This window comes from Caretta caretta, chromosome 15, assembly GCF_965140235.1.
Source record: "Caretta caretta isolate rCarCar2 chromosome 15, rCarCar1.hap1, whole genome shotgun sequence".
NCBI classification, from domain to species: Eukaryota; Metazoa; Chordata; order Testudines; family Cheloniidae; genus Caretta; species Caretta caretta.
The window spans coordinates 1,973,782-1,987,259 of NC_134220.1; the positions used below are offsets into that span (position 1 = coordinate 1,973,782).

Consider the following 13,478-nt stretch of genomic DNA (forward strand, 5'->3'; position numbering starts at 1 on the left):
CAGCTTGTGACATTACAGCCTGTTTATTAAAGAAACTGTTTTAACAGGGTGCTGGACTTATCAATTGCTGTCATAGGAAAGGACTTCTAATTTGCATCTGGGCAGCCAGTAATGGGTAGAAGGAACCTCTGGCTTCTCGGGACTGGCTTACCTGCATCGTTAAACTTGGTGTGGTGCATTGACTCCCGGGATTCCTGACTTCATATTTTAGCGAGTTCAAATAGTCTGTACCGATTCTTAGGTCAAAGTTGTGCTGTCAGTTTTGATGCTTGGCTTCTTCGCTTCAAACACTTTTCCCTCGTTGAGTTGAGAGTCTTAAAACCTTCTAAAGGTTTCTGGGAAAGAAAAGACTGTAGGTCCACAAAAATTAGTTGCTTTAGGGTTCGGGGTCACTTTGTTGCCATGTGAAGGCTCTGTGTGTAGTGGGTCTAAGAAAAGAAGTGTAACTGCAGAACCCAGAGCATGCGTCCGGAGAAATGGCCAAAATCAGAATAGACCCGACGTGACTTCCTCTTTTGGAAGTGGCAGAAGAGGAGGAAGAATGGGTCATGATATGTAGATAGAACAAAGCCAAGCAAAAGAGGTTGCACACATAGAATGGTCAGGATTCTGGTATCAATGCTATCTGTTTCCTCAGCGCGCGTGTGTGCGCGCTCTCGCTCTCTCGCGTGCGCTCACTCAATATTTGATTAACACCTGAATTTTCTAAAGACATCTGCCAATTGCCAAGGCTTCTTCAGTGGTTTTGGTAGATTGGAATTCCTTTACCACAAAAATCTCTCCCTTGGCTTGCTGGTTTCCTCAATCTGGGTAGGAGTGATGGGGGAACACAGCAATCTTAGGAAGAATGGCCAGCAGTTAGAGCACTAGGGCTTTGAAGACCCAGGTTCAATTCCCTGCTCCACCCAGACTTCCGGTGTGATCTTGGGCAAATCCGTTAGCCTCTATGTGCCTCAGTTTTGTAGAATGGAGATGATACTTCCCTATCTCACAGGGGTGTGTGAGGATAAATAGATTAGATTGTAAAACACTTTGAGATCTACTGATGAAAACATCCTATATAACATATTTCTATATATAGGATTTCTATATAACATCCTATATAACATCCTATTCCATGCATCTGATGAAGTGAGCTGTAGCTCACGAGAGCTTATGCTCAAATAAATTTGTTAGTCTCTAAGGTGCCACAAGTCCTCCTTTTCTTTTTTCAGTTAACATAGTGAATCTTCTCCACTGCCTTGGTGAACACATTCTACACACTGCCCTCTGCACTAAGAAATTTCCCCACACTCATTGCCTGCTCCTAGTTTCGGATCATGCCCAATGAGAGTCTTGTGGAGTTTACTTTCATTAGGGTTATCTAAACATTAGTTATGTTCTCTTCAAAATCTTTCCTGATTGCTCCACCGAATGCCTTGTTACCGGGGTCCCTCCCCTCTTCCCATGATAGAGTTTACAGGACTGGAGGTACAGCCACAGAATCCTTTGATATGGACCCGCATCCTGTTTGTTTTCCCAACCGCTGCCAGATGCTGAGCTAATGGCTTTATATTTCTATCCACTACTTACGGAGTTTGGAGTCTGTGTAAGGGGTCTGGTATCCCACGCTGCAGTAAAACCAATCTATTCTCCAGCCTGCAGCTGGGAAGCCAAAAGCAAGATCACAGCATCTGATTCCAATCTGTTCATGCTTGCTCTGAAAACAGCCTGTTTCAGGATCTTGCACTCTCCTTCCCTTTCAGTATTTCTGCCCCTCTTTGCCTCTGCCAAGGTTCAAGTGAAAAAGAAAACATTAGGAGATATGGTTTGAGACTCCCCCATCCAGCTAACTCCTCTTCACACTTGAACCTTATTGAATAAACTATTGATAAAATCCCAGTGTTGGCACCTTGGAGTTCAAGGGGTCCATAAGGATACAATGGATCTTAAAATGGTGGTTTGCTCTCCATTTGAGATCAGATTAAAGGTTGGATATGAAAGCATGCACTGCAATATCTGAGAGCTGGGAGACCAGGAAGCAGGAGGGAGCTAGCTGCTTTAGCTAGTGACATGACAGCCCCAGGTACTAGCCCAGGGGTGGCCAACATTGCGGCTCGTCGGACGTTAATATGCGGCTCCTTGTATAGGCACCGATTCTGGGGCTGAAGCTACAGGCGCCAACTTTCCCATGTGTCGGGGGGTGCTTTGCCACAGGCCCTGCCCCCACTCCACCCCTTTCTGCCCCCTCCCCTGAACCTGCCATGCCCTCGTTCCTCCCTGCCCCAGCCTCCTACACTCCTCCTCGAAACAGCTGATCAGCAGGTGTGGGGAGGGAGGGGGAGGCGCTGATTGGCAGGGCTGCCTGTGGGCAGGAGGCACTGGAAGCGGGGCGGGTGGGAGAAGCTGGAAGCGGGGCGGGTGGGAGAAGCTGATGTGGGGCTGCTGACATATTACTGTGGCTCTTTGGTAATGTACATTGGTAAATTCTCGCTCCTCCTCAGGGTCAGGTTGGCCACCCCTCTACTAGCCAAATAGTTCTTGCCCTAGACACTAGGAATCATTCTTGGCGACTCTGTTCTGTTTCGGTATACTGGCTGTGAGTGCATGATTCCTCTGACCTGGACCACTTAGCCATAGTTGTGGCAAAATTCCTCCTCCTTTTGTGTGTCTGATCCCTTGTATTACACACAGTCCCTATGCCTATGGCTCTTTAATGGAGTGTCTGGCACTTCCTGTGTTTCTTACAGGGTCAGACCAGTGGTCCATCTCCTCTCCAACATGGGATTGTACCAGCTGTTTCACAGGAAGGGACAAAAAGTTCTCCAGAAGGCAGTTATGTTGCTCTGCATCCTTATTTTGAAGCAAGGATGATAATGTAAGACTATATAGCTCTCGTGTGATAAGAGCAGTGTAGTCTTATGCTGACAGAGGCATTGCAGCAAATCCTCCCTATTGTCATACTGCAAAGAATAGGGTATCTGCAATAAGATGCTGCAGCATAATCTGGAAGCTAAGTGCATTCATTGGTGAGGTTGACATTCTGTCCTCAGTTACTGAGTAACTCTGCGGAAGAACAGGTCTCAGAGTAGCAGCTGGGTTAGTCTGTATCTGCAAAAAGAAAAGGAGGACTTTGGCACCTTAGAGACTAACCAATTTATTTGAGCATAAGCTTTCGTGAGCTACAGCTCACTTCATGTTAGTCTCTAAGGTGCCACAAGTACTCCTTTTCTTTCTGCAGAAGAAGACACTGATTAAATCCAAGAGAAGTTAGAGCACAAATAATCTTTTCCTTCCTTTAAACTCATAAAAGCAAGGACATCTGGAAAGGTAAATGTCCAGTCTTACCTTTCAAGAGACAGAGTAATAGCTTTGTGTGGTGTATTCAGGTATGTCTGTGCTGCAGTTAGACACCCATGGCTGGCCCGTGCCAGCTGACTCGGGCTCCTAAAACTTCAGATAAGGGGCTATTTAACTGGGGCTAGGTGTTCGTGCTTGGGCTGCAGCCTGAGCTCTGGGACCTTCCCACCTCAGAGTCCTAGAGCCTAGCCTGAACATCTACACCACAGGTGAATAGCCCCTTAGCTCAAGCCCCTTGAGCCTGAGTCAGCTGGCACTTGTCAGCCATGGCTGTCTAACTGCAGTGTACAGATGTCTAAGGGATTGAGCAGCCGGCCATGTGAGCTTCACCATCCACGTACAAGCAAATGAGTTAGGATTACATTGTGGCAGCCTTCTCTGAATATTCTTTGTAACAGCTTTGCCCCCCTACTAATTTAAAAAGACATAACTAACAACAATAATAAAAAAACCCTCTTCCTGTGTTGTTTTTGTGGCTGAAATACAAGACTGTTTGTCGGGACACCTAGGTTCTCTTCCCAGCTTTGCTACTTTGCACTGCCACTTCCCTGCTGTGTGCCTTTTTTTCCCCTCACTTATAAAACAGGTGATTTCTTACCTTGTTCACAGGGAGGATGGGCCTTAATTCATTAATGTCTGTAAAGCTCTTTACACTTTTCCAGATGGATGCTGCTGTCTAAATTCAAGAGATTATTAGCCTCTTAAAAGTGGGCAGGGGGAGGGGGGGATGTAGAGCCTGATTCTTTCTTATTGTAAAGCCCCTTTTTGTGTTTAAAAAGAAACAGGCCCCTAATACGTCACATCTGGCTTTGTTTCTTCCTTGTTCCCCTCTTAGCTTGGACAGTGAAACTAACCCGGTCAGTTCTTTCCTGTTGGTGATGCTTGGGTTTCCAACACTGAAGCTTACTACTTGGGGAATTTTGTGTCATTGCGCGTGCGCAGAATTCATGCCCCCCACAGATTTCTTTGCTTCCCTGCAGATAAATGACTTCTGGCAGGAAAGCAAAGGGAAGCCGCAAGAGCAATCATGTGCCCCTTCCTGGTAGTGCAGGCAGGTCGGTTCGGGTGCCTATAGCAGCTGGTAGAGGCGTAAATCAAGGCTCCTTTACATTGCCAGAGTGGTGTAAAGGACAGTATGGCCTTATAAATGCTTATGGTGCTTTAGTGATTAGAACTGAGGAAATTTTTTCAGTCCAAAAATTTAGACATCAAAATGTGCTCCATGAACTGTTTGCTACTGACCTTTCTGGGAATGGGCGACGGGATGGATCACTTGATGATTCCCTGTTCTGTTCATTCCCTCTAGGGCACTTGGCATTGGCTGCTGTTGGAAGACAGGATACTGGGCTAGATGAACCTTTGGTCTGACCCAATACTACCATTCTTATGAGACCGGTGTGATTATATTGTGGTGTTTTGATAAAATATGCATAAATATTGCAAAATTTTAAAATGTGTGCAGAATTTTTTAATTTTTTGGTGCAGAATTCCCCCAGGAATAGAAGTTACACTTAGAAGTCATGTTTAAATTTGAAAAAGGAAAATCCTGGGGGAAAATGTATTAATAAAAACTTTTTTTTGGTGTGTGTGTGTGGAACCAACCTAATTTGACAGTGCCTTCTGAAGTTCTGCTTATCTAGTATATTGAGGGACTCCTGAATGTCCATGTTACATGGTTTCAGAGTAGCAGCTGTGTTAGTCTGTATCCGCAAAAAGAAAAGGAGGACTTGTGGCACCTTTGAGACTAACAAAGAGCTCATTCTTAAATCTTGTTAGTCTCTAAGGTGCCACAAGTACTCCTTTTCTTTTTGCGGATACAGACTAACATGGCTGCTACTCTGAAATTTATTTGAGCATAAGCTTTTGTGAGCTACAGCTCACTTCATCAGATGCATGCAGTGGAAAATACAGTGAGGAGATTTATATACACAGAGAACATGAAACAATGGGTGTTACCATACACACTGTAACGAGAGTGATCAGGTAAGGTGAGCTATTACCAGCAGGAGAGGAGAAAAAAAAAAAAAACCCTTTTGTAGTAGTGATCAAGGTGGGCCATTTCCAGCAGTTGACAAGAACGTGTGAGGAATGGGGGGGAGCGGGGGAATAAACATGAGGAAATAGTTATACTTTGTGTAATGACCCATCCACTCCCAGTCTTTATTCAAGCCTAAGTTAATTGTATCCAGTTTGCAAATTAATTCCATTTCAGCAGTCTCTCGTTGGAGTCTGTTTTTGAAGTTTTTTTGTTGAAGAATTGCAACTTTTAGGTCTATAGTCGAGTGACCAAAGAGCTTGAAGTGTTCTCCGACTGGTTTTTGAATGTTATAATTCTTGACATCTGATTTGTGTCCATTTATTCTTTTACGTTGAGACTGTCCAGTTTGGCCAATGTACATGGCAGAGGGGCATTGCTGGCACATGATGGCATAGATCACATTGGTAGATGTGCAGGTGAACGAGCCTCTGATAGTGTGGCTGATGTGATTAGGCCCTATGATGGTGTCCCTGAATAGATATGTGGACAGAGTTGGCAACGGGCTTTGTTGCAAGGATAGGTTCGTGGGTTAGTGGTTCTGTTGTGTGGTATGTGGTTGTTGGTGAGTATTTGCTTCAGGTTGGGAGGCTGTCTGTAAACAAGGACTGGCCTGTCTCCCAAGATCTGTGAGAGTGATGGGTCATCCTTCAGGATAGGTTGTAGATCCTTGATGATGTGTTGGAGAGGTTTTAGTTGGGGGCTGAAGGTGATGGCTAGTGGCGTTCTGTTATTTTCTTTGTTGGGCCTGTCCTGTAGTAGGTGACTTCTCGGTACTCTTCTGGCTCTGTCAGTCTGTTTCTTCACTTCAGCAGGTGGGTATTGTAGTTGTAAGAGCACTTGATAGAGATCTTGTAGGTGTTTGTCTCTGTCTGAGGGGTTGGAGCAAATGCGATTGTATCGTAGAGCTTGGCTGTGGACAATGGATCATGTGGTGTGATCTGGATGAAAGCTGGAGGTATGTAGGCAGGCACAGTGGTCAGTAGGCTTCCAGTGTAGGGTGGTGTTTACGTGACCGTCGCTTATTAGCACTGTTGTGTCCAGGAAGTGGATCTCTTGTGTGGACTGGTCCAGCCTGAGGTTGATGGGATGGAAATTGTTGAAATCATGGTTGAATTACTCAAGGGCTTCTTTTCCATGGGTCCAGATGATGATGTCATCAATGTAGCACAAGGTAGAGTAGGGGCATTAGGGGAAGAGAGCTAAGGAAGCGTTGTTCTAAGTCAGCCATAAAAATGTTGGCATGCTGTGGGGCCATGCGGGTACCCATAGCAGTGTCGCTGATTTGAAGGTATACATTGTCCTCACCCATAACTACTTCACATTTGGGGACAAAGTCACAAAGTTCAGCCACCAGGTTTGCCGTGACATTATCGGGGATACTGTTCTTGACGGTTTGCAGTCCATCTTTGTGTGGAATGTTGGTGTAGAGGCTTCTACATCCACAGTGGCCAGGATGGTGTTTTCAGGAAGATCACCGATAGATTGTAGTTTCCTCAGGAAGTCAGTGGTGTCTCGAAGGTAGCTGGGAGTGCTGGTAGCGTAGGGCCTGAGGAGGGAGTCTACATAGCCAGACAATCCTGCTGTCAGGGTGCCACTGCCTGAGATGATGGGGCGTCCAGGATTTCCAGGTTTTTGTATCTTGGGTAGCAGATAGAATACCCCTGCTTGGGGTGTGTCTGTGCGGATTTGATCTTGTACTTTTTCAGGGAGTTCCTTGAGCAAATGCTGTAGTTTCTTTTGGTAACTCTCAGTGGGATCAGAGGGTACATGGTTAACTCTCAATTGGAGGGTTAGTAAAATACCTCCAAAAAAGACACAAATCTGGAACTTCCCAACCAACCTTCTAAAAAGGCCGTCCACTGCATAGATATTGGACTCCTGCGGAGTGCCAGACTGTACAGCTTACCTCAGCTGCTAGGGATTATATAATATGGACTAAAGCACTTGGTTCAAACAAGTGCTACATGTTTGAACTTAAAGGAACAGCGCTTGAGAATTGGTGCCTAGTGTTGGTGACATGGAAAAGGACCATGTCTTGTGAATACATAGAGTATGGAGGTGAAGACTTGCACTATGTTCTGAGCTGCAATTATTCCCTTACATTTACCCTAGAGGGACTAGTTTCATCATCAGTTTTGCCTTGTTCCTCCTCTCTTCTGAGAACCACTTCCTATGTGGGGTAGGAGAAGGGCTCAGTGTGCGTCTTCACTGGAATAAAACTTTCTTCCTGGAATGAAGTTAGTATTGCTCTACTCAAGCTACCTTTGGTTAGTCCCCAGCAAAACTGTTGTTCCCCCCCCTTCACGTTCTGCTCCGAGACTGGTTTGGCTAATGTGCCCCATAAAGCTTTGCAATGCAGCAGTTTGTCTAAGAGCCCCAGGTTGTGTTTTGTTCATGAAAAGTGCTGACATGGCAGCACTGGATGCAGAAATGCTTATTTGTTCACAGAATAAACACAGCAAAGGCAGTACAAACTTCCCTCCACAATGCCCCGCTGATGTGCCCGCACGCTCAACTGGGGGGAGGGGATCATCATGTTAGAGATGAGAGGGGGAGTTGAATCTCTTCAGTCCAGACCTCTGTTGAGGCTTTTGATAAGAGAGCCAGTTAATACCAGTTGGGATGGACTGTGTGGTGGACATCTCCCCATCACCACTGCCCAGTCGCTGCAGAACTGCAAGCTGGTATTGAGGGTTGGTCACTATTGAGGTACATTGGATTTGAACCAGGGAGGCAGCAGTGATTACTATCCAGTCCAGCTGGAGAGCCACCAAAATGGGCCAGCTGGGATAATGACACATTAGCTTTCCTTCACTGCCCTTTTGGCTGGTGGGGGGAATACACTGCGACCTACCTCACTGACCCTCCTCTGGGGGTTAGGAGTACCTAGGCACCCTGCCGTGTGTGTGTCTCCCTGTCCCTGCATGTGCAAGTCCTCATTGCTTTTTCTGAGGGAGAGCAGAGTTTCTTTCCCCTTGTTTTTTCCCTCCCAGTGCTTCCTCTGCTGTTGCTGCTTCAGCAGAAAAGGAAGGGGGTTATCCAAGTGTCAGCATTTTGTGTGTGTGTCTCTCTCTCTCTCTCTCTCCTCAGAGACGCACTACAAACCAGGGACCAAAATGACAGACTCCAAGTACTTCACCACCACAAAGAAAGGTAATGGTGAATGCGCGGGCTGCTTTACCCATGCTTCTGAACATCTCTCCTTGCCCTCTCAGCTGTTCCCGAGGAGGATGCCTCTGCATGGGCTTGTTAGCACAAGTCCTGATCACTTCCACAATGAGGGGTGGGTCTGACTCTGTGCCCAAATTGGGGAACCTCCAAAATCCTGATAATTAGCAATTGCCCACACCCCACTTTAGCATTCTTTGCCATCCTAAAGACAGCTGAAGATTTAGACACAGAAGGAATTTTTAGTAACAGGAACTGTGTAGTATGAAATGGGGGAAAGAAACTAGTTAATGGTTAAAAGCTTTTAATAACTCTGTTCCTGCTTGCATGCAGTGTGCTAAGCTAGATGACTGGCATATGTGCAGTTCTCTCCCATCCTTTGAGTGAGAGCTGCAGGATCTCCATTTTGTGAACAGGCGAAGGAGCACTGTGCATGCAGGTGGGGTTGGTAACTTGCTCATTAGTTGCAGACAAAATTACCCATCATTCAGGCTTCCAAACCCCTGATGGATTCCAGATAATATTCTAGCTCCCAGGCTGCTGGGTGACAAAAACAGTTTGTCACTCAGACTCATTGGCCTGGCAGTGAACCAAGACAAGCCTTTTAACTGTTTTATCAGCTTTTGCAGCTTAGTGACACCCATCAGTGCAGCTGTCAGACTGGCCCTTGCAGATGGCCTGTTTCTTTAATGCACTTGTTAAAATGGTTTGGCGGAAAATCCCAATAGGCCTGAAACCTTCGCTAACCACTGAAGCAGCAGTGCAGGTGGCTCTCGGGTTGCTAAATTTAAGTATCTGCCAAACCAAGGAAATAATGTAAATGAGTGGAGTCCTAGTGTCTTGCTGTTCAGAGGCTGTAGTTACCCCTTGTCAATGAAAGGGGGGAAGGTTGAGTTAAAAAGAGGGCTTGGGAGGTTAGCTGTGATCCCAGCAAAACATTGATAGCAACAAAACAGCCCTCTACCCTGTCACATCATTGCTGTGACAACAGCATATTCTTTCTGTTGCTGTGCATACACGTTCGTATCTAGTGCATATGACTGCACCGTTTGGTGACGGTGGAGGTGTGGGGACAATGGTGTGTCCGTGTCCTCTGACTCTGAATTTTGAGTCAATGGACTGTGGGGCCACAATGAATTTTCTAGATCACACCCCACTGGAGCCCTCTTCCACACGCCTAATCCAATCCCTGTCCCCACTTTCCATCCTATAGAGTTTGGCATAACGTGTCACTCTTTGCTGAAGAATGAGCTGGCAGAGATACCACGGGACGCAGAGCACATGGTGCTGTCAGGCTGGGTTGGATGCATGGGAAAATATAGACTTGTATCCTTGCTACTTTTGCCACCTGTCAGCTAGTACCAGTGTGTGGCTCTATGAGAGATGGACAGCTAATCAGAAATGAATGGTCTAGCAACCTTAGCCAGACCACTGCACTTATCCATGTAAGAACTGAGCATGTTGCCTTGGAAACTCCACTCCTTCAAAACTGTGGAGGAGACTGTGAGCTGGCACCCAGCAAACCATTGGCAACCATCTCCTGCCTTAGTCTGGGGACTGTGTTCTCAGAATATGCTTGGTGTCTGTGTAGGACTGGCGTGCTCTGATCATGTGGGGGTGTTTCTGCTACTGGAGAAAAGCCTTAGCCATAATTATGACTTAGGGCTGACTCAGGAAGAGTGGGTTCAAGCTTTGCAGAATTTACCAGACAAGTAGTAATTGCGGGGGAGGGATAGCTCAGTGGTTTGAGCATTGGCCTGCTAAACCCAGGGTTGTGAGTTCAATCCTTGAGGGGGCCATTTAGGTATCTGGGGCAAAAATTGGGGATTAGCCCTGCTTTGAGCAGGGGGTTGGACTAGATGACCTCCTGAGGTCCCTTCCAACCCTGATATTCTATGATTCTATGACCTAATTCAGCTGAGGATAGGTTGGATGGGCATTGACACTCAGGGATAACACCTTGTTAGAAAGTCCAGCCTCCTATAGTTGCTGGGATATGAGAGATTCTGGGATACACACCACAGTGCTATGTCTGCCAGACAGACTCGGGCAGCCAGTGCTGTGACAGGTCAGATTCAGAAGGTGTTCTTAACATGATCCCTAGAAATGTTTTTATTATAATGAGAACTTGAATTCTGCAATAATTGATGGCATAGTGCTTTCCCCTACCAGCCCTCATCTGTTCATAGATTCTTTCGACTGGTGAATGGATTTTTCATGCCTTGCCTGGTTTGTAGCCATCGTGCAGTTAGATTTTTATCTGCTCACCTCTGTTTCCATTTCTGAATAACTGGGATATCTCTTGCACAAAGATGTTGATGCTTAATTCCCTAATGTGCTTTGAGATCCCTAGATAGTTGGTGCTAAAGAAACACACAGATTTGTAGAAGCCACAGTGAAATTTCAACACCTTTTCAATTCCCTTCTGAAAGTGCTGGCAGTTCCCATTTCTGCATACACAAAACAACACTGATCAAAGAGTTACTGTGTGTTGTGTATTTCAGTGAGCTGAAGGGGAAGGTCAGTGAAGAGCTACCCATTGGCTGTTGCCAAGTTCCCCCTTGCAGATCCTCTCTTTGTAGAAGAAGTGCCAGGCCTGATTCATAGATTGGAGGGCCAGAAAGGATCATTGTGATAATCTAGTCTCACCTCCTGTATAATGCAGGCCAGAGAACAGCGCCACAATAATTCCTGGTTAAGCAGATCTTTAAAAACAAAAGTCTAATCTTGATTTAAAAATTGACAGTGATAGAGAATCCACCATAACCTTTGGTAAATTGTTCCAAGAGTTGATTACCCTCTCTGTTAAAAATGTGTACCTTGTTTCCAGGCTGAATTTGTCTCGCTTCAACTGCAACAGGATCTTGTTATATTCCCCCCTCTACTCCTTCCTCCTTTGTGTTGATTTTGCTTCCAGCTAGGTGCCTCTCCTTTTGGATCCCATTGACACTGATTCTGAGCTAGCCAGTAGGGAATTGGCAAATGCAAGCTGTGCTCTCTCTGAGTGCACAGATTCTGAGGCAGTCCCAGACTGGGGCAGCTATCGAGCCCAAACCTTAAACTCTCATCCCATGAGCTGGTTAGTGCATTGTGTTCCCACTCCAGTGGGCCCGTCTGCTTTCTGCCAAGTTATTTTAAACTCTTGTTGGCCCAGGCGGTGTAGAGTACCTGATGGGAGAGAGTAGCTTGGCTGTGGATGTGTTCCTGGCTAAGACCATTACCTAATGTGGCATCTTGAGATGTTGCTCTACTGACTGGGCTCCCTTGCCAGCCTGGGTCGAAGAGAGCTATTTGCCTTCATTTAATAGAAACAGGCAAGCAATTGCTTTTAATTCCTGTGGGTAATTGAAATGGAGCATTCATCTAAGTAGCTGACTGTACCTTTCTACCAAAACCTGCTGCTTGCCCCAATCTGTCCAGGGCAGGGAATGTTAACTCCTGAATTTCTTTCGCCCTCTTCTCCAGGGGAGATCTTTGAGTTGAAGGCAGAGTTGAACAGTGACAAGAAGGAGAAGAAGAAAGAGGCAGTGAAGAAGGTGATCGCATCCATGACCGTTGGCAAAGATGTCAGGTGCGCTGCCATGCACAGGGTGGAGATGCTTTTGGGATGCCATCTATTGCTGTAGGATTGGGAGTGCCCAAACTATACCCAGCTGCAGGGATGCACTGGCAGCGTGCCCAGAACCAGAGAGCCGCACCTAATGCGTGTTAAACTAGTAGATTATAGCAGCCCATGTAAACTACAGGTCCCAACAACAAAGCTCCTTGGATCAAGACCAAATGTTGCATAATGGAGCCTATGGCTTCTTGAGATCTGCCTCCATTTCCATGACAGAAGGCTCCTTTTGGCTCTGTGGGTTGGTCTGTATGTCAGCTACCCTTTTGTCTTGTGTGAGAGCTGGGTGAGAGTTTGCCTGTCACTGCAGCCTCTGCTCTGAAAGATGAATGTTATATTCAGGTCAAGTAGCCTATCAGCTGGCAAGCTTGACTTCTTTTTAGTAAAGAGAAAAGGAGGACTTGTGGCACCTTAGAGACTAACCAATTTATTTGAGCATAAGCTTTCGTGAGCTACAGCTCACTTCATCGGATGCATTCTGAGCTGTAGCTCACGAAAGCTTATGCTCAAATAAATGTTAGTCTCTAAGGTGCCACAAGTCCTCCTTTTCTCTTTGCAGATACAGACTAACACGGCTGCTACTCTGAAACTTGTTTTTAGTAGTAGTCTAGCTAACGGAGGACTGGGCTGGTTTCCAGATTAGTTTATAGGAATTATTGCTGCTTTCTTAAATTCCACCTGTTGGGGGGGGGAAAAAAAGCAAACAAGCCCCTTTTGGCAGAGGACAGATATCTTTGTTTCATAGATCTTGTTATGATGATCCAAGAATAAAATATTAAGCTGAGCTCTTCCGTTTTCCTCTCCCTTTTACCCCATCAGGTAGTTGTGTTAAAGAAATATGGCCTGCCTCCCTACGCAGGCAGTACCCCAAATGGTGCTTCTGCCCCTTCCTCTATTCGGAGTGGTGACCCTAGTCTCTCGCACATCCATATGCACCTTTTAAAAAGGATGCATTCAAGATTGAGAGAGATCAACTTCTAGGTTTAGCTAGTAACTGTACAACTGCCTAACAGCCTTCATTGTTAAATCTGTGCTTTACGAAGGTGGCTAAAACTCTGTTCCCATTTTACAGATGTGGGAAACAGGCACAGAATGTTTAAGTGACTTGTCTAGTCTTGCACACTGAGTCAGTAGCAGAGCTGTGACTAGAACCCAAGGGTCAGGACACAGGTCAGGGCTCCAAGCACCATTAGTTTACATGGCACTTCCCATAGACCTCTTCTGTGCCATGAAGAGCTCCCAAAGTAAAACAAGATAGGTCAGTGCAAGACCCAGGAGGACAGTCTAGGAGAGTGAGGAGGGTGGATCTGGAGGAGC

At 46.0% G+C, this 13,478-nt stretch overlaps 1 protein-coding gene across 5 annotated transcripts in view; it reads left to right on the forward strand.

Moving 5' to 3' along the window:
- The window catches only part of AP1B1 (adaptor related protein complex 1 subunit beta 1), a 77,693-nt gene that overhangs the window by 13,268 nt on the left and 50,947 nt on the right, over positions 1–13,478 (forward strand). For all 5 annotated transcript variants that reach the window (XM_048821255.2, XM_048821256.2, XM_048821252.2 and 2 more), the window contains 2 exons: positions 8,468–8,530; positions 12,011–12,116. In XM_048821255.2, the coding sequence (XP_048677212.1) occupies positions 8,494–8,530; positions 12,011–12,116 (143 nt within the window). In that variant the 5' untranslated portion in view covers positions 8,468–8,493. The remainder of the gene's footprint in view (positions 1–8,467; positions 8,531–12,010; positions 12,117–13,478) is intronic.